General features: G+C 39.8%; 1 protein-coding gene across 5 annotated transcripts in view; it reads right to left on the reverse strand.

Moving 5' to 3' along the window:
* The window catches only part of GLI3 (GLI family zinc finger 3), a 404,554-nt gene that overhangs the window by 363,233 nt on the left and 21,321 nt on the right, over positions 1-20,000 (reverse strand). For all 5 annotated transcript variants that reach the window (XM_053714572.1, XM_053714570.1, XM_053714571.1 and 2 more), the window contains exon 2: positions 12,898-13,055. In XM_053714572.1, coding sequence (XP_053570547.1) covers positions 12,898-13,021 — 124 coding nt within the window. In that variant the 5' untranslated portion in view covers positions 13,022-13,055. The remainder of the gene's footprint in view (positions 1-12,897; positions 13,056-20,000) is intronic.

Below are 20,000 nucleotides of genomic sequence, written 5' to 3' on the forward strand. Positions count from 1 at the left end.
TGGTGGGAGGGTCTTGTATAAGGAGGATCTGTTGGAGTTATTATGGTGGGGGCGGGTGACATATAGTGGAAGATTTATTAAGGTACATTCACAGCTTTTGAGTCTTTGCCATGCAGGCTTGCATGAGGGAGCCTGCAACTGCATTTTTTTTCCTCTCCGCCACTTCAGAGGTGGCAAAATAAATTACTCTGGCACTCGCTCAGTTTTGAGGACTGCTATGCCTTGCTCTTGCAAACAGGATTGCACAAAAGAGCTCTTGTGCACTGTTACATTTTTCCAGATGCTGCATCAGATTGACAGGATCTCTGCTTGAGAATTTGTCAGCATGTAATGCTGATACATTTTCCTTATAGAGTTAATAGTGGTGAGGGTTCAGGGACACATCTGGGGGTCAATTTATTAAATGTCAGACGGACATGATTCGCTGTAGCAAATCATGTCCGCACGGGATTGCTAAATGCCGACAGCATATTTGTGAAATGCTTCTGCAATGCCACCCCCTGGGTGTCAATCATCCCGATTGTATCTGATCAGGATGACTGCAGTCCGCCACCTAAAAGGTGGCAGAGAACTTAAGGAGTAGCGGTCTTATGACAGCTACTTCTTAACTTCTGTTTCCAGCAAGCCGGAAACTACAGGGGTAGTTAGCAGCATCCGCTGCTTATTAAATCTAACCCATAGGGTCAGTTTCACTTTGAGGATCTGGGTCAGGGTCAGTCACATCTAAGATTTATTTAGTGCTGCATGAAATGGCACTTCATAAACAACCAATATTATTAATCCTCCTCATGCTCATAATAGTATTTCAGTGAGGACCAGTTCATGGTTAGGGACAGAGATGTAATATTAGTACAATGATTGCACTAACGGGATAAGCAGCTTCTCCACTCCCTGCTTACAGTGATCATAAGGACACTACATTCCACAGATATGGATATCAATCTGTCACTGAAAATAGGAAATGGAAACTAAAATTAAGGGTTTTTTTCTACGAAAGCACTATATATATATACAGGGAGTGCAGAATTATTAGGCAAGTTGTATTTTTGAGGATTAATTTTATTATTGAACAACAACCATGTTCTCAATGAACCCAAAAAACTCATTAATATCAAAGCTGAATATTTTTGGAAGTAGTTTTTAGTTTGTTTTTAGTTTTAGCTATTTTAGGGGGATATCTGTGTGTGCAGGTGACTATTACTGTGCATAATTATTAGGCAACTTAACAAAAAACAAATATATACCCATTTCAATTATTTATTTTTACCAGTGAAACCAATATAACATCTCAACATTCACAAATATACATTTCTGACATTCAAAAACAAAACAAAAACAAATCAGTGACCAATATAGCCACCTTTCTTTGCAAGGACACTCAAAAGCCTGCCATCCATGGATTCTGTCAGTGTTTTGATCTGTTCACCATCAACATTGCGTGCAGCAGCAACCACAGCCTCCCAGACATTGTTCAGAGAGGTGTACTGTTTTCCCTCCTTGTAAATCTCACATTTGATGATGGACCACAGGTTCTCAATGGGGTTCAGATCAGGTGAACAAGGAGGCCATGTCATTAGATTTTCTTCTTTTATACCCTTTCTTGCCAGCCACGCTGTGGAGTACTTGGACGCGTGTGATGGAGCATTGTCCTGCATGAAAATCATGTTTTTCTTGAAGGATGCAGACTTCTTCCTGTACCACTGCTTGAAGAAGGTGTCTTCCAGAAACTGGCAGTAGGACTGGGAGTTGAGCTTGACTCCATCCTCAACCCGAAAAGGCCCCACAAGCTCATCTTTGATGATACCAGCCCAAACCAGTACTCCACCTCCACCTTGCTGGCGTCTGAGTCGGACTGGAGCTCTCTGCCCTTTACCAATCCAGCCACGGGCCCATCCATCTGGCCCATCAAGACTCACTCTCATTTCATCAGTCCATAAAACCTTAGAAAAATCAGTCTTGAGATATTTCTTGGCCCAGTCTTGACGTTTCAGCTTGTGTGTCTTGTTCCGTGGTGGTCGTCTTTCAGCCTTTCTTACCTTGGCCATGTCTCTGAGTATTGCACACCTTGTGCTTTTAGGCACTCCAGTGATGGCACGCTTGACTTTTCTCAGTTCATGGGCAGTTATTTTGCGCCTTGGTTTTTCCACACGCTTCTTGCGACCCTGTTGACTATTTTGAATGAAACGCTTGATTGTTCGATGATCACTGTTACGGTTACCCTTAGTCTCGCTGAGAGATGGACCGCTTAGTAGCCTGGATTCCTATTGCTGAAGAGGGGAGAAACTGCTTTCCATAGTATTCTATATGAGTCTCGCAAATGTAGAATAATCCCCCTTAGCTGTAGTACAGCTAGGATACCCTTCTGCCCACAAAAACGAGTCAACGCTGCGATTGAGGGACAACCAAGAACTGAGGACTGGGATGCCCAGCCTGCTTTTTATTTAGGTTACATGCACACAGGGCACTCCCAGGGGGGGAAGCATTAAATCCCCCATCACACATTTAGACAAAGCCCTTGGACAGGCCACCGCAGATAACAAGTACACACAAGAAAACAATTGAGTCCTTCTTATCACCTAGCAGTGAATGCTTATCACAAACTTAATTACAGTACACAATATGCTAGGAAACCTGCCTCAGAAAATAGTTTTCTCAAAACTGAACAGAGTTAACCCTTTATGAAATGATACTTGTTACAGTTTTCTTGGAGCCCTTCTTAGGCGCTGGCTTGGCTGGTTCAGGCATTGCTGCTGGGAAATAAGTTTCTTCACAACAAAATAACTAATGCTTCTGTAACAGTGCTCCCTTTCTGTGGAACACTCTGGCAGACACGGTCTGACCCCTTTTCGGGGCAGACTAAGGCTGTCCAGACCGCTGGTTATGCGGGGCTGAGGTCGGTTTGTCTGGACAACCCGTCGGCGTTGCCATTCTGTTTCCCAGGTCTGTAAGTAATGGTGAAATTGAAGGGTTGCAACGATAAACTCCAACGTAATAGCCTGCCATTATCTCCAGAGACCCGGTTCAGCCACACCAACGGGTTATGGTCGGTGACCAGAGTGAACTCCTGCCCATATAAATAGGGAGTCAATTTCTTTAATGCCCACACCAAAGCCAAACACTCCTTTTTGACCGCTGCATAGCTGACTTCGCGGGGCAGGAGCTTCCGGCTGATGTAGGCAACTGGATGCTCCCCTCCATCTTCGCCTACTTGGCTGAGGACGGCTCCCAGCCCGAACATGGAAGCATCTGTATGGACGATAAAACGTTTGTTAAGGGCTGGAGCCGCCAAGACAGGAGCGTTAATTAGAGCATTTTTGAGAGCCTGGAAAGCCGTTTCACAGTGGGGAGACCACAGGACCTGTCGAGGTAAGTTCTTCTTGGTCAAGTCAGTCAGGGGTTTGGCAAGTGTGCTGTAGTCTGGTACGAACCGTCTATAGTACCCTGCCGTGCCCAGGAAGGCTAGGACCTGAGTCTTAGTGATGGGGGTGGGCCAATTGGCGACAGCTTCTATCTTGGCCGGCTCTGGTCGCTGCTTTCCACACCCCACCCGGTGACCCAGGTACTGTACCTCGGCCATCCCAAAGTGGCATTTTTCTGGCTTCAGAGTCAGGCCAGCAGCCCGGATCTGATCCAGAACCATTCCTATGTGAGCTAAGTGGTCCTCCCATGACTCACTGTGGATCGCTATGTCGTCCAGGTAGGCGCAAGCAAAACTCTGGAAGCCATCCAGGAGCCTATCCACCAAGCGCTGGAATGTAGCTGGGGCATTCTTCATCCCAAACGGCATTACCCTAAACTGATATAAGCCGAATGGGGTGACGAATGCCGACTTGGGGATAGCCTCCGGGGCCAGGGGAATCTGCCAGTAACCTTTGCAGAGGTCAATAGTGGTCAGGTAATTTCCCCTGGCTATACGATCGAGTAGCTCGTCTTCCCTGGGCATAGGGTAAGCGTCCGTCACGGTCTTTTCATTGAGCCTCCGATAGTCTACGCAGAACCGGGTGGTCCCATCTTTCTTGGGCACCAAGACAACTGGGGAGGCCCAGGGACTATCGGAGGGCTCAATTACCCTGAGTTGGAGCATCTCATCGATCTCCTTCTTCATTCCTATCCTAACTGCTTCGGGGATTCGGTACGGAGCCTGGCGCAAGGGAGCTTGTCCCGGAGTATCTACCTGGTGGGTGGTTAAAGTAGTGTACCCTGGCTTCGGGGAGAAGGTGAGGTGTTTGGACTGTAGGAGTTGGTTGAGCTGCTCCCTTTCAGTGGGGCTAAGTCGGTCTCCTATCTGAACCTGAGCCACTATACCTGTGGGGAGACTCTTTTCTAATAGGTCTGGAATGGGTAGACTGTCGGGGCCTTCCTGAGGGGAACAACATACGGCCGTCACGTTCTCTGGTCGCTCAAAATATTCCTTGAGCATGTTTACATGGAATGTCTTTCTAAGATTGTTGTCGTGGCAGCTAGCTATCACATAAGTGGTGTCTCCCCTTTTCTCTACGATCTGGTAGGGGCCCTGCCAGGACGCCTGCAATTTGTCTGTCTTCACCGGCTTAAGTACTAACACCTTTTGTCCTATGGTAAAGATTCTCTTTCGGGCCCCCCGATCGTACCATACTTTCTGTCTTCTCTGGGCCGACTGGAGATTAGCCCGCACGGATTTGGCTAATTGCTCCATTCGGTCCCTGAGTTCCAGCACGTATGGCACAATGGGGACACCGTCAGTCTCCATCTCTCCCTCCCAGTGCTCCCGGATCAGGTTTAGGGGTCCCCGTACCTTTCTTCCGTAGAGCAACTCGAAGGGAGAGAACCCTGTCGTTTCCTGGGGCACCTCCCGATAAGCAAAAAGGAGGTGCGGCAGGAAGCGTTCCCAGTCTCGGTATTCCTGAGTGAACGTCTTGAGCATTTGCTTGAGGGTCCCATTGAACCTCTCACACAGCCCGTTCGTCTGGGGGTGGTATGGGGAGCTCAGGAGGGACTTAATTTTGCAAACCTGCCAGAGTTGTTGGGTCAATTCAGCCGTAAATTGGGTGCCTCGGTCGGATAGGATTTCTTTTGGAAATCCTACCCGGGAGAACACCTGTACTAGTGCATTCGCTACCGTATCCGCTTGTATGTTGGATAGGGCGACAGCCTCTGGGTACCTGGTAGCGTAGTCCACTACGGTAAGAATGTAGCGCTTACCGGAGGGACTAGGGGTAGCCAGTGGTCCCACTAGGTCAATAGCAACCCGGCTGAAGGGTTCCTCTACAATGGGCATATTTACTAGATGGGCTTTAGGGTGATCGCCTCGCCTTCCTACTCGTTGACACACATCGCAGGTGTTACAGTAAGTTCTAACGTCAGCGTGTACCCCTGGCCAAAAGAACGTGTGAGTAATGCGGTGTAGGGTACGGGTTACAGCTAGGTGGCCTGCTAAGGGGATGTCGTGGCCTATCTTGAGGATTTCTTGACGGTATTTGTGGGGCACTACCAGCTGTCGCCTACGCTGTCCCCTTTTCTCTGTCCAGCGGTATAATTTCCCTTTTTCCCATAAGAATGTTTCATTATCTGCCCCGCCCCCTCCGGTCTCTGCTCGTTCCCGGTACTTTTGTAAGGTCGGGTCAGTCTTAGACTCTGTCTCGAAAGCATCTGGGGTGTCCCAGGGTATGGGGCCTAACATGTCAGGCAAGGTCGGGGTAGGTCTTACCTGTGTCTCCCGCACTGGTGAGAGTTCTCGCTCCGTCCGGGCTTGGGCCCGTGTAGTCACTGGGTCCGCCTCGTTGTTGCATACTGGAGCATAGGCAGAAGTCATGGGGCCCAAATCATTGCCCAGTAGTACTTCAGCAGGTAAATTATCCATTATGCCCACGTTCACAGCCCCCTTTCCCGCTCCCCAATCAAGATGCACTTTAGCTGTTGGAATTTTGTACACATCCCCCCCCGCCACTCTAACGGCCACAGTCTGTCCAGATCGCTTGTGCTCCGGCACCAAATGACTCTGTACCAGCGTGATAGTAGCCCCTGTGTCTCTCAATCCCTCGGTAGATCGCCCCTCGAGCCATACCTTCTGCCGATGGTGCTGGCGGTTATCTGAGGCAGCATATACAGGGTCCGCCTCGTGAAGCGGCCCCAAATATTCCTCCATAGGGGCCTCTTGGTTAACACAGAGGGTCCGGGCCGGACGATATGCCCCAGAGGGGTAATTGTAATTCCTGGGTGTCTGGTGCGTATTAAGGGGGCAGCTAGCCATGAAATGCCCTGGTTGCTTGCATCGGTGGCAAGTCGGTCTGGGACGCTCAGAGCTGTTATTGGGTGGTCCTGAGTGTCGGGCGGGCCCTGCGGGCACCGGGGCTCGGAATTCAGCACGAGGGGGTGCACGGTAAACCTCTCTGGGTTCGTGAAGACGGGAGTCATAATGTTCATCGGCCAATTTGGCTGCTTCTTCTAAGGTAGAAGGTCGCCTGTCTCGCAGCCATTCCTTCCCTTGCTGTTCCATGCCATTATAAAAATGTTCTAAGAGAAACAATTGTAAAATTTCCTCACCAGTCACCGCTTTACTTCCGCTCATCCAGTGATTTGCCGCTCTCCGCATTCGGTGCGCCCATTCCATATGGGTATCGTTAGGCTTCTTTTTCGTGCCCCGAAACTGTCGGCGATACGCGTCCGGAGTTACTGCGTACCGTCGCAACAGTGTCTCCTTAACTAGCTCATACTGTGTCACTTCCTCAGCACCCAGAGTACGAAAGGCTTCCAGGGCTCGCCCGGATAGTTTCCCAGACAATATCGTGGGCCACTCCCTGTTGGGAATCTGGTGCAGGGCACATTGCCTTTCGAAGTCCGCCAAATATTCATCAATCCCTGTCTCGCTCTCTAGGAAGGGTCGAAATGCCGCATAGGGTATCTTGGGCCTCCCAGCATTTTCGACAGGGATGATTACCTGCGGGGCTTCAGCATTGCGGTGTGCGTTCGCTAGGTTGAGTTCGTGGGCTCGAGTCTCTCGTATATCCTTGTCCGCTTCCGCCATCAACTGCTGTACCAATTCCATGGAGGGGTTCGGCCCGTACAGTGAGAGCCTCTCCCGAACAATCCTGGTTTTTTCGTCACTAATCGTGGTCGGTGTTTCCGCCATTGTGAAGCTCTGATCCAGTTCGGTCAATTCTGCGATCAGCTCTCTCCTCGGCCGGTTGCTGGCGTACCCCCCTCTGCTTTCAAGTAAATCCTTTAGGGTTGTACGCTTCAATTTTTCGTAAGCGCTCTCCATCCGTTCTGTACCTCTCCTAGGAAATCCAGGAAACATCCCACCGCTGCCGCCAAATGTTACGGTTACCCTTAGTCTCGCTGAGAGATGGACCGCTTAGTATCCTGGATTCCTATTGCTGAAGAGGGGAGAAACTGCTTTCCATAGTATTCTATATGAGTCTCGCAAATGTAGAATAATCCCCCTTAGCTGTAGTACAGCTAGGATACCCTTCTGCCCACAAAAACGAGTCAACGCTGCGATTGAGGGACAACCAAGAACTGAGGACTGGGATGCCCAGCCTGCTTTTTATTTAGGTTACATGCACACAGGGCACTCCCAGGGGGGGAAGCATTAAATCCCCCATCACACATTTAGACAAAGCCCTTGGACAGGCCACCGCAGATAACAAGTACACACAAGAAAACAATTGAGTCCTTCTTATCACCTAGCAGTGAATGCTTATCACAAACTTAATTACAGTACACAATATGCTAGGAAACCTGCCTCAGAAAATAGTTTTCTCAAAACTGAACAGAGTTAACCCTTTATGAAATGATACTTGTTACAGTTTTCTTGGAGCCCTTCTTAGGCGCTGGCTTGGCTGGTTCAGGCATTGCTGCTGGGAAATAAGTTTCTTCACAACAAAATAACTAATGCTTCTGTAACAATCACGCTTCAGAAGCTTTGCAATTTTAAGAGTGCTGCATCCCTCTGCAAGATATCTCACTATTTTTGACTTTTCTGAGCCTGTCAAGTCCTTCTTTTGACCCATTTTGCCAAAGGAAAGGAAGTTGCCTAATAATTATGCACACCTGATATAGGGTGTTGATGTCATTAGACCACACCCCTTCTCTTTACAGAGATGCACATCACCTAATATGCTTAATTGGTAGTAGGCTTTCGAGCCTATACAGCTTGGAGTAAGACAACATGCATAAAGAGGATGATGTGGTCAAAATACTCATTTGCCTAATAATTCTGCACTCCCTGTATATTAATACAAAATGAGTTGAATATCTTCATTATCTATGGAATCTTCATGTAATGCATTTACTGAACTCCCATGTTATAATTATACTTTCCAAACTACTTATCCTTAGCCACTGGAATATTAAATAACAAGGAACAGACATGATATATCAAAATAAAGCATAATTATATTGTTTTTTATATATATTTATACCCCAACAGTCATTACACAAGAGTGAAAGTGAATGTAGGTTAACCTCACTCGTGTGAGTCACTGAATTTTTACAAAATGGCATCATAAGGCTCCCTATGCCATGGTCATGAGATATACATGTCTGAGTAATACACCTTCACAGTGTTGTGATAAAGACAATACCTCCAAACCCCTTGACTTTTTGAAAAACAAAGTTCAACATAGTTGGCCAAAAGGAGGTAAAATAGCCATTGTGCTTCCATTTATTAAAGGGGCATTCTAAGGCAAAACATGAAATGCTCTAATTCATTAAAGGGATAGTACACTCAGATTTATTTTTTGTATATTTAAAAAGATTATATAATAATATTCCATTCTGCAATTAACACCTATTAAACACCCTTTAAAGCACATCACTTGTGCATTAATTATCCTAGGAAATTATGTGCTTTACTTTTGCAAAGAGTCTAAGCACATAGATAAAAGTCCTGCAAGCGCCCAAGAAGGACACAGACAATGGTCTGGTGATTAGTCACGTGACTGCCGCTCCTGATTGGCTGACCAGCCGTGTCCTGCTTGCAGACATTGTGGGATTTGTACCCAGTTGCACATTGTTTTTTTTTTTTCTTAAATAAAGTCATGTTTGCCAATGATAGAATTTTTATACTCTCCTAACCAATATGCTAACACTAACACTGGGGGGGCAACCAGTCACAAAGGAGTCCTAGGCACATCTGTAGATCTGTTACTCAAAGTCTTTTTTTTAATTATTTTTTTAACAAACTCCTTCCAAGTTGGTCTCTGCTGGGTTAAAGGAACATGACAAATGGGCTGTAAAACATTGAAACTGTATCTGGCCTCCTAAGTTACAAAAAATAGAATGGATTCCTGGCATTCATATGTTTTTAGGAATTCCCACACATTCTAATTTTATGTATCTATGAGATGTGCTACATATTTGCATCTAATGATAAACAGAATTATATAAGGAGATGAATGAATAATTCCTGTGGTGCTCAATTTCTATATATACTTCCCATAACTCCTCAACACTCTTCTGTAATTAATCAAATATTAGCTGGCTTCTTTATAATATAAAACATTTGTTTATTTTGTTTGTGAGGGCTTTATATATACAGGTAGCCCTCAGTTTACGCCGGGGTTAGGTTCCAGTAGGAATGGTTGTAAATCTAAACCGTTGTAAATTGAAACCCAGTTTATAATATAAGTCAATGGGAAGTGAGGGAGATAGGTTCCAGGCCCCTCTCAAAATTGTCATAAGTAACACCTAATACATTATTTTTAAAGCTTTGAAATGAAAACTTTAAATGCTAAACAGCATTATAAACCTAAAATAATAATCACACAACACAGAATATATAATTAAACTAAGTTAAATGAACAAAAACATTTGCTAAACAGCATTATAAACCTAATAAAATAATCACACAACACAGACTTCACTTGCATTTTTCTGCAAACAGTTCTTTCTATGCATTCCAATCTGGACTGATTAATAGACAGAAAGATCTTGTTCCTTTGAAATCTGCTCGATAGCTCAGGTCTGGTTAAACTGATTAATTTCAGCTTGCTTGGCTTTGCTGCAACACAAGCAGACAGCTCCATCTACTGGCTATTTTAATAAATGCACTGCTTCTCAATGCTTTTCAACAGCAGTCACATGACTGGAAAAAAAGGTTGCAATTCTGAAATGGTGTAAATTGAACCGTTGTAAAACGAGGGCCACCTGTACTTGAATCCCTAAACAGTTCTTTCTTAGACACTGCTTATCCTTTTCCCTATAAAATAACATTATTTTTCACTAAATAACATGACTCATTACATAAAAAGATCACTATCAAAATCATTACACAACTATCCTGCATCCATACCTGTACAAATGAATTAAATGAATTAAAACATAAATCCTGTACATTTGTGTAGGACATCATCGTATTTCAACAAATTCTGACTTTGCCTTAAAGAAATATAAAAAATGACCAAAGAAATTGTAACACAATCATTCCAAATAAATGACACGCACTTCTACATTTAGCCACCAATCAGCAAGCGCTACCCAGGTGCTGAACCAAAGATAGGTCTGCTCGTGAGCTTACATTCCTGCTTTTTCAAATAAAGATGCCAAGAGAACGAAGAAAAATTGATGATAGGAGTAAATTAGAAAGTTGCTTAAAATTGCCTGCTCTATCTGAATCATGAAAGGAAACATTTGGGTTCAGTGTCCCTTAGAGTCAATTTAAAGCTATGAATGCAAAAAAGAAAAAAAAACTATCTAGAAAGAATATCTACTTTTCTCTTCTCACTGCTGCTTTTACTGATTTGGTTGTAATAGCATGTGCGGGCAATGATTACTTGCATTAGTGATGTCACTAAAGTGCTGCTCCCTATATAACAGTGTACCAACAGCACTATTATTTTCTGTAGTTAAAGGGACACTGTACCCAAATTTTGTCTTTTGTGATTCAGATTGAGCATGACATTTTAAGCATCTTTCTAATTTACTCCTTTTATCAATTTTTCTTCATTCTCTTGGTATCTTTATTTGAAATGCAAGAATGTAAGTTTAGATGCCGGCCCATTTTTGTTGAACAACCTGGGTTGTCCTTGCTGATTGGTGGATAAATTAATTCACCAATAAAAAAGTTGCTGTCCAGAGTACTGAACCCAAAACAAGCTTAGATGACTTCTTTTTCAAATAAAGATAGCAAGAGAACGAAGAAAAATTGATAATAGGAGTAAGTTAGAAAGTTGCTTAAAATTGCATGCTCTATCTAAATTACAAAAGAAAAAATTTGGGTACAGTGTCCCTTTAATTACATTATTGGAAATTTCTGTAGAAACTTTGGCCATCCACAGTAGCTATAGCTGTTTACTGACTCAGCGACTGTTATAGACACAACATGTATGTTCACTGGCATAAGCATCATCACTGGTTGGGAGCTGTAATAGACAAAAATAATAATAATAATAATAATAATTCTAGGGGTTTCTTTGGACAAATGGTAAATGTGTATACTATGCTTTTCAAAGGAACTTACTTTATACATTTTTTCAATGCATTTAAACATGGTTTTCATCACGTCTTATTAAGATAAATGATAAAACACTTTTATCTTATTAATACCAGATGCATATGCTCTTAAACCGTCTTGCAACAAAATCCAAATCTTCTGTGTCTCTTAAAAGTTATATTTTACTTCTTTTTCTTTGCTGTTTAAAAATAAATCATAATACAAAATAAAAGTGCCCTTACTGCCATTTATTAATATCTCAATCATAGTTTCATGTTACATCGTCATTAGGATAATCTTCTATAACTCCACACTGCCTCTTCAATAATACCACCTTTCACCTCACAAAAGAGCTGGTGTCTAAAGCTAAAATGCATTTATAATTAGCGTTCTTTCAATGGAGCGTAGATGGTTAATTAGAGATATCAAATTACAATGAGATAAATATGGGTTAATATGTCGACAAAAACAGGTTCCCGCCTGGTTCTTAAGGAAAAGTTACTAATAAATATATTAAATAACCTAGCACATGCAAACGTTCCACACACCATATGAAAAAAAAAAAAATGAACTATAAAAATTCCATTCTTTAGAAAGAGCTTGGAATTTAAGAGTTTTCAGTTTGATATTTATTAATATTAATTACATTTTTGTGGAAAAAGTATGGACATTCTTATGTATACCCCACGGCAAAACTGGGATAAAACTTGCTAAATACCTCCATATGTGTCTAAATAAATTATGAATCTACAACAGCCGACGGTTACTAAACTAATAATAACACAAATGCATGCCATCCAAGCCAGCATCTGAGAGGTTTTAATTAAAATAGTTCAGTTGGATGACAAGACAAGCCTTTGTTTGAACAGATAAAGAGTTTGTGCTCCATGAATAAAGTTAGTGTCATGCAGAATAAAAAAAAAAACTTTTCAAAGCAATAGTGGCATGCACATATTTTTATTTAAAGAGATATAAACCCCCAAAAATTCTTTTTTCATTCAGACAGAGGTTTTGGCATCCAATTTTTGGGACATATATAATGTTATATTCACATATAGAAAGGATAAAAAGCCTATAAATGTCCATGTTTAACTCCCATTAAAGGGATAGGAAAGTTAAAATGAAACTTGCATGATTAAGATAGAGCATCTGAGACACTTTTAAATTCACTATTTCTACAATAAACAATCTATGGCTTTAGTATTGATTTTGTAAATTGGTCAACTTGCCTATTTTCTGTTATTACATCATAAGTCTCCAAGGAGATTCAGATTAGTGCTCTCTGATCATTTGCCTTCTATTTCGGAATAACAGAGAAAGTGAAAAAATCCTCAGTTAGCGTGTAAAGAGTAAAGCATTTTAAGGAACCGGACACTCCGCTAAGATTATAATTCCTTAAAAAAAAAGTCACATTTTTAGATAAAATCACAGAGTTGGAAGTGAAATAAAATGTATCTATAAGATAACATCTTGCTGAGACTTACCATTGGAAGTTGTACTGGAGGCAACAGCTTTTTCGCTTACATCGGTTCGAGTGTGGCCTTTCACAATAGAATTCTCTACTTTTTTCTTCTCACTTGCAGTAGTTCTATGGGACTGGGCTTCCATGTTGTCTTCTCATTACTTCCAATCCAAAAAAAAGCTGCAAAAAAAGATACTGAATGAAATATATAATTTTTTCCATTTTCAAATTATTTTCAGCCTTACCCTACTATAAAATGTAGAACTGTAAACTTGTAACATGTTTGCTTAGGACAGTTGTGAGTTAAAGGGACAGTCTACACCAGAATTTTTATTGTTTTAAAAGGTAGATAATCCCTTTATTACCCATTTCCCAGTTTTGCATAACCAACACAGTTATAATAATATACTTTTAACCTCTGTGATTATCTTGTATCTAAGCCTCTGCAAACTGCCCCTTTTTTCAGTTCTTTTGACAGACTTGCAGTCTAGCCAATCAGTGCCTGCTCCCAGATTACTTCACGTGCACGAGCACAGTGTTATCTATATGAAATATGTGGACTAACACCCTCTAGTGGTGAAAAACTGTTAAAATGCAATCTGAAAGAGGTGGGCTTCAAGATCTAAGAAATTAGCATATGAACCTCCTAGGTTAGGCTTTCAACTAAGAATACCAAGAGAACAAAGCAAAATTGGTGATAAAAGTAAATTGGAAAATTGTTTAAAATTACATGCTCTATCTGAATCATGAAAGTTTATTTTGGCCTAGACTGTCCCTTTAATGTACAGAGCAGAATCCATATATGGTCCTAAAAGGCTACTCATGTGATCCCCATCCTGTATTTTAGGGGGAAAAAATCCAATTTATTTCTATTATCAAATTTGCTTTATTCTTCTTGGTTGAAGGAGCAGCAATTTACTACTGGGAGCTAGCTAAAAACTTCAGGTGAGCTAATTAGATATGCTTTTAAACAAAGAGAACAAAAAAAAATGATAAAATAAGTAAATTGGAAAATTGTTTAACATTGAATGCTCTGCCTGAGTCATGAAAGAAAAATGTTAGGTTTCGTGTCCCTTTAAGGCCTAGTATATTGCTTTGTTTAAAGGGACATTAAACTCAATTTAAAAATCTATAAATTAAATAATAAAAATAAATTAGCATTGAATATGCATTTATTATTTATTTTGCTTGCTTTTGCTGTAGAAAGTCTCTGGATATTGTGCGTGTTCCACACTTCCTAGAGAGGCTTGCACTCAAATTCTGTGAGCTAAGTATGCTGCACAATGTTCAGTATACAATGTGATATATGCAGTCAGCTGGTACATTTCCATTTCAAAAGTTAATGTCATGACATTCCCTTTGTAATGGCAGAAAGTAAATACTAAATATTATTTATAACATCTCAGAAAGCTTCACCAATTTCTATTGACACCCAGTAAATAAGAATATTTGTAATATCAAGGCACAGGTTACCTGTAACATATGCAGCTTTTTACACTTGCTTTGGTGCTCAAGTGTCAGGAACTAAAGTAATCATTTGACAAGACTGATGTGCAAATAGACCTAAACAGAGAACAACTTAACCCCTTTCCAAACGAACAACAGGCAAAGCAGCAGTGGTTTCCCTGGCACAGAGCTTCCCTCTAAGTGTAAAGCAATGTTCTGAATTTCTTTGTCCCAGCCAGCACTGCTCTGCAAGAGCACGAATAAACAAATTGCAGATAAGAACAGAAGAATGAGATGAGCTTCTTATCAAGCTCTGAAGATGAGCTTCCCGAAGAGGCAAAAAATTATCATTCACTCTTTTCTCATCTAGAAGAAGTCACTTTTCAGCAACCATGAATATTTGATAAGGGGCTATTTTTCATCCCAGAAAAATCTACATTGGTGCATTGTACAGGGATGCAGGTGAGGTGTGTTAACATAGTCCTATAAAATCCATTGTGTGTACTCTTTATTTAACAATTATTACAACCAGTTATAAGCATAATTGTTTTTATCATTAAAGGGAGATTGTAATAGAAAAAATGTCACGCTCTTAATCGTTTCAGCATGTCATTTTGTCACTGTACTTTGTGGAACTATATGTGTTTGACCCCATAAAGGAGTTAAACACAAAGGTTAAGTATTGCACGGGATCCACAAGCTTTGCAACTTCCAAGCCTAATGCAGCTTATGATTAGCAGGCCTTTCCGAATGCCACTGCTGATTGGCTAACTGGCAGTTTCTGGCTTGGGACCAACAGTTTTTTTGTGGCTCTATGTGTTTAACTCATTTGCAGGGCTAAAGGTCAATTAAAGGGACAGTGTACTGTAAAAAAAAATGTACAGTGTATTGTTAAGATAAGTTTTCTAAAGAATTGTGATTGACCTTAAAATATTTAACTACAAAAATCCACATAGACCTTAATGGGTAATTTTGTAGACAAATCAAAAGATAAACTCTTCAAAAGGATTGTGGTCACCCCCATAGAATTCCACAGCAAATCACAGCACGCCATTGTTTTCACTACAGTGTCCCTTTAATCTTAGAAGACATATGATTAGGGTACATGGGAAAAATGGAACCTGCTGTGTCTCTGGGGTCTTGTGTAATAAACAAGAGGAATATAAAATAGGCTGAATATGTGTTGTTACTTTCTTGTATAATATATCTTCTGTATATACTGAATTTAAATATAAAATAGCTATTCTACAAGTATCCACATTTGACTCAGCCAATCCCTTACTTTCTAACTAACATGGAAGCCTCTGATAAAAATTATTTTGCATTTTATGCTAGTTTAGCTTGGTTCGCCTAACACTTTATTTTTCTTTGGCAATGATTATTTAAGTTATACAGACCCATGCAACATAATATGCTACCAGGGTGGATAAAAAATAAATTATTTTATTTTTAAAAAATCAGATAAGTTTTTATTTCAATCAGATTTTTTTTATTTAAAGTGATTGTAAACGTAATCTTTCTGGGAGTAATCAGTGTAACTATGATCAAAATCGAACCCCACTTTCATTCATGATTAGTTTGCGTCTAAATGTACTCATTCCTCTCCTCCTAACTATGCCGATATACACAGTTTTGCTTGCCATTCTTACCTGGTACAGACAAAATAACTAGTTGAGAAATTTGCTTTTTATTAAAGGCAAAGGGGTTAATTTATTCCAGTTTTTCTACAAGGTTACCTCTATAAGGTTTTTTCTAGATATATTCTGTGTTGTTGTTTTTATGTAAATCTTCTAACAACTCCAAATACAATACAATCCCAAATCGAAAACACAAAAATCAAGATAATGTAGAAACTAGGGAGGCAGTTGGTCTAGTCTAGACTAGTCTTCTCATTGTAAAATATAGGGAAAATTCTAAATTATACTACAAAAGACATTATAGTGTCATACTTTGCCACACAGTTATCACTCCCTATAAGTAAGACTATGTTGCGTGTGAATGTGTAGCAAACAGATCCTTTCTCCAAATAAAAAAAAAGGATACTAAATAGAGGAGACATTATTTTTCTATTCACGCTAAAATAACTGCTCTTGTCAAGGCCTGTTACTGAAAAATATGGCTGAGGCCTGAATTTTCATATAGGATAAACATTCCTTACTTAAAGCAAACATCCTTGGTCTTCTCTTATCCAAGCATGGAGGAAACATTTATAATTTTCCTTCAGGCATGAACCCAGTGGACAATTCATTCCGGACCCCTACTGAAGATTAATCCCCCTCATACTAGTAGCGCGCCTACAGGTCTGTCTGTCTTTCAGCATAATAAACGTGATTATACTGTCAGGTTACTATTAATCCTTTGCTGATGAAAGCTGTCCATCTTGCAGATAAATGTAATGTGTGCCAAGCCGTCTACACACACATTTATTCATTTATTTATGTCTACCATATAATTTCATATTTTTAAGTACACAATGATATTTTTGCAATACAGAAATGCCTAACCAAACTTATTTAGCATTGATCTAACAGCTCTAGATAATAGGACATATAAGTGAATGATGATTACATTAAAATAAAAAAAAGTTTACACCTGGGACAGCCTATTGGCATCACATGGCCCATATGCGGCCCTCTGCACTAGTTTTTGCGTCCCCCAGGGAAAAAGCAGAACTAAGAATATGTGCCATTGATTTTGTGGCCCCAGGTAGGTGGGCAAACAAGGTGACCACAACTCAAAAGAGGTCTCGGTAGGGAAGAACAGCAGACAGAGAGTTGCCACCTCACCTAAATCTGAGCCTGTTCTACTAAACTAGAGAAAATATCATTATTTGTGTGTTTAATAGCCATACATTTATATGCAGAATTTGATTTGTGGCACCCACATGTTAGGAAATTGCCCATCACCGCTCTACACAATGCTCACGATATAATCCCATTTGTATCTCTTTAAATTACAAAAAAGAAATATCACTCCTTGGATACAAGGCATTCCAAGACTGACAGATTTTGGTTACTCCCTTCATCTATGTAGTAAAATCTGCATGAAATAATTTTAGGCTGACACATGACAGCTGTATTTATGAGCCAGATTCTTCCAATTTGTGTTCATGCTTCAATACCTGTTTTCACATAATACTTTTCACGTAAGAATGTAGACAATAATTAATCTCTATGTTGAGGTCGATATTCAGGATAAACTGAAAATATATGTTCTTTTGCTTTCGAAGAAACAACTAAAAATGCAAAGTTAATGAAATGAATCTTTTTGTTACATTTATATATCTTTCTGCAACATCAGAATATATACGCTTCTGCACTCAAATGGATATTAAATCAACATATTTTCTTTTGTGATTAAGACAGGGGCCACAATTTAAAAAAAAAAAAAGTTTCCAAGGTACAGAGAAGATAGAGCACGCAATTTTAAACACATCTCCAATTTACTTTTATTATCAAATGTGCTTTGTTATCTTGGTATCCGTTGATGAAGAATAAACCTAAGTAGGTCCATATGGGCTCAGGAGCTTGCACTCTATGGAAGCAGCTTTAGCAACAATGTTTGTAGCAATGTTAAACATTGCTAAATACACATTTACGCTTCTGATTACTAGGTTTATTATTCAACAAAGGACACCAAATGAACAAAGCAAATCTTCATCCAAACCATGAAAGTTGCATTTTGAATTAACTGTCCCTTTTACTCCAATAAGGTAAATGTGGTTGTTATTTTTTATTTGTCATATATTTTCAAATATTTATGTACTTAAGTTGCCTATTTTAAAATGGTTATACATATGATCATGTGCTGGTAGTTTTTAAATCCATTGTATTACTTGGGGGATTGGGCATTGCTTATATTAAATTTAGGGTCTTAAGTAGTAATATAAATTAGTTTTAGTGCTTTATTGCTCTAATAAGCCAGTTAAAAAGCAGGGCACTCCCCCACTGCACAATATGTAACACTATTAAGTGTATTTACAGATAGTAACATAGCACCATTCATATACACTAACATATACACCTGTATATATTTGGTATCTTAATACTCAGTCAATATTAGTTCTGAGAATTTTATTTAGGAGTGACAATTTTTTATGTTCTTCACAGGGGACACTTTCCTGGAAATTTTGAAATTGGTGCCAAATTCAAATCAAATGTATTGATTTTTTTTTATTAATTTATTTATTTATAAGCAAAGATCTATAATCAGTCATTTTGTATATTTTCTTTACTTTGTTGTTTCATTAGAAAAGGTGTTATTTTATTGTAATATGATGATATCTGAAAATTCTTATTTATAGGTTATTTTAGATTTATCATTCAAAATAAAATCAATCTTCTCCAAAAACTAGTAAGTTGTTAAAGTGATTTTAAATGAAATAATAATAATAACGATGATGATGATGATGAAAATAGTTAAGTTTAAGATTTTTTATTTGATTTTGAAATGAGAAGTACAACTTTTTCTCTATGGCTAGTACTGACGGCTCCAAGAAATCTATTGGTGGACACTGACACCATTTAGAAGCAGAGAAAGAAACATAAACCATAATATCATTTTTAAATACCCTTTTAAAAGCAACAGAGAAAAATCACTTTAATGTACATTAATATGATAGATATCAAACTCAATATTTTGGTATCAGTGTACTCTAGAGACCTACAGTTGTGCATGCTTCAGGCAACCAATTGTATGGAGTTATACAGCCTTTGATCTAGTTAATTTTAAGCTTATCTCTTTACAATGAAAACTTTTATGGGGTGGTTTATCAGAACAAAAACTGTTCTATCGTTATACAAGCAGTTTATTTTTTGACTACAGAACAATGATTACTTTTCTTATCTGCTCAGTATATAACAGTTTTGTGATAACAAGGCATTAAACTAACACATTCACTGATTCCACATCTATACTCTTCTTCTACAACTTCCTCTGCTGATAATGTTGTTGCTGGTGTTCATGACTGACAATAGATAAGGTCATACTTTTGCAGTGGATTCAGTGACTGCACCTTATCTGCTAACCAGATTCTTCTGTTTGCACATTATCAAACTAAACTTTTCTTGATATAAATGTGTGATATGGGCACTTGTTTAAAGGACCATTAAACAGAGTAGAATTGCATATAATAAAAAGACAAATACTAATCACAGACTCATAAACGTCTAACAGCTGCAGATTCTTGCACATGCACAGTAGGAGCCGGTGCCTCATAAAGTGTGCACATTCCTTCAAAGCAGAGCAGCTTTCCTTTCACTTGCTTGCACTAGCACTTATAGGCGTATTCTAAACAAATCAATTTATGAATACCATTGTTTTAAAGTGTGTACCCGGTTACTTACTGTCCTTACTGGTTAGCCTGGATGGAAGAGAAATTTAGGTAAACTTAGTCAAAATATTAAAGAATGTCATCTGTACATTTCATAAGTCTCAAAGCTGAAGCAAAAAAAGTTAATTAAAACCGATTTATTTTACCTCCGATTTTCTGTATTGTCAGCAGTAGCCAGCCGCCCCTTTCCAACTGTCTTTTTTTCTAAAAGTCACAAGGAGGGCGGTACAGCCAATAGGAAGCTATGCCGTCCGTCTCACTGAAGGTTGTAGCTCTGCGCTCTTTGCCTCTGCTATGACCATGACAGCAGTAGGTAGAGTGAACACATACACAGAGTTTGTGAGTGA

This window comes from Bombina bombina, chromosome 5 (genome assembly GCF_027579735.1).
Source record: "Bombina bombina isolate aBomBom1 chromosome 5, aBomBom1.pri, whole genome shotgun sequence".
NCBI classification, from domain to species: domain Eukaryota; kingdom Metazoa; phylum Chordata; class Amphibia; order Anura; family Bombinatoridae; genus Bombina; species Bombina bombina.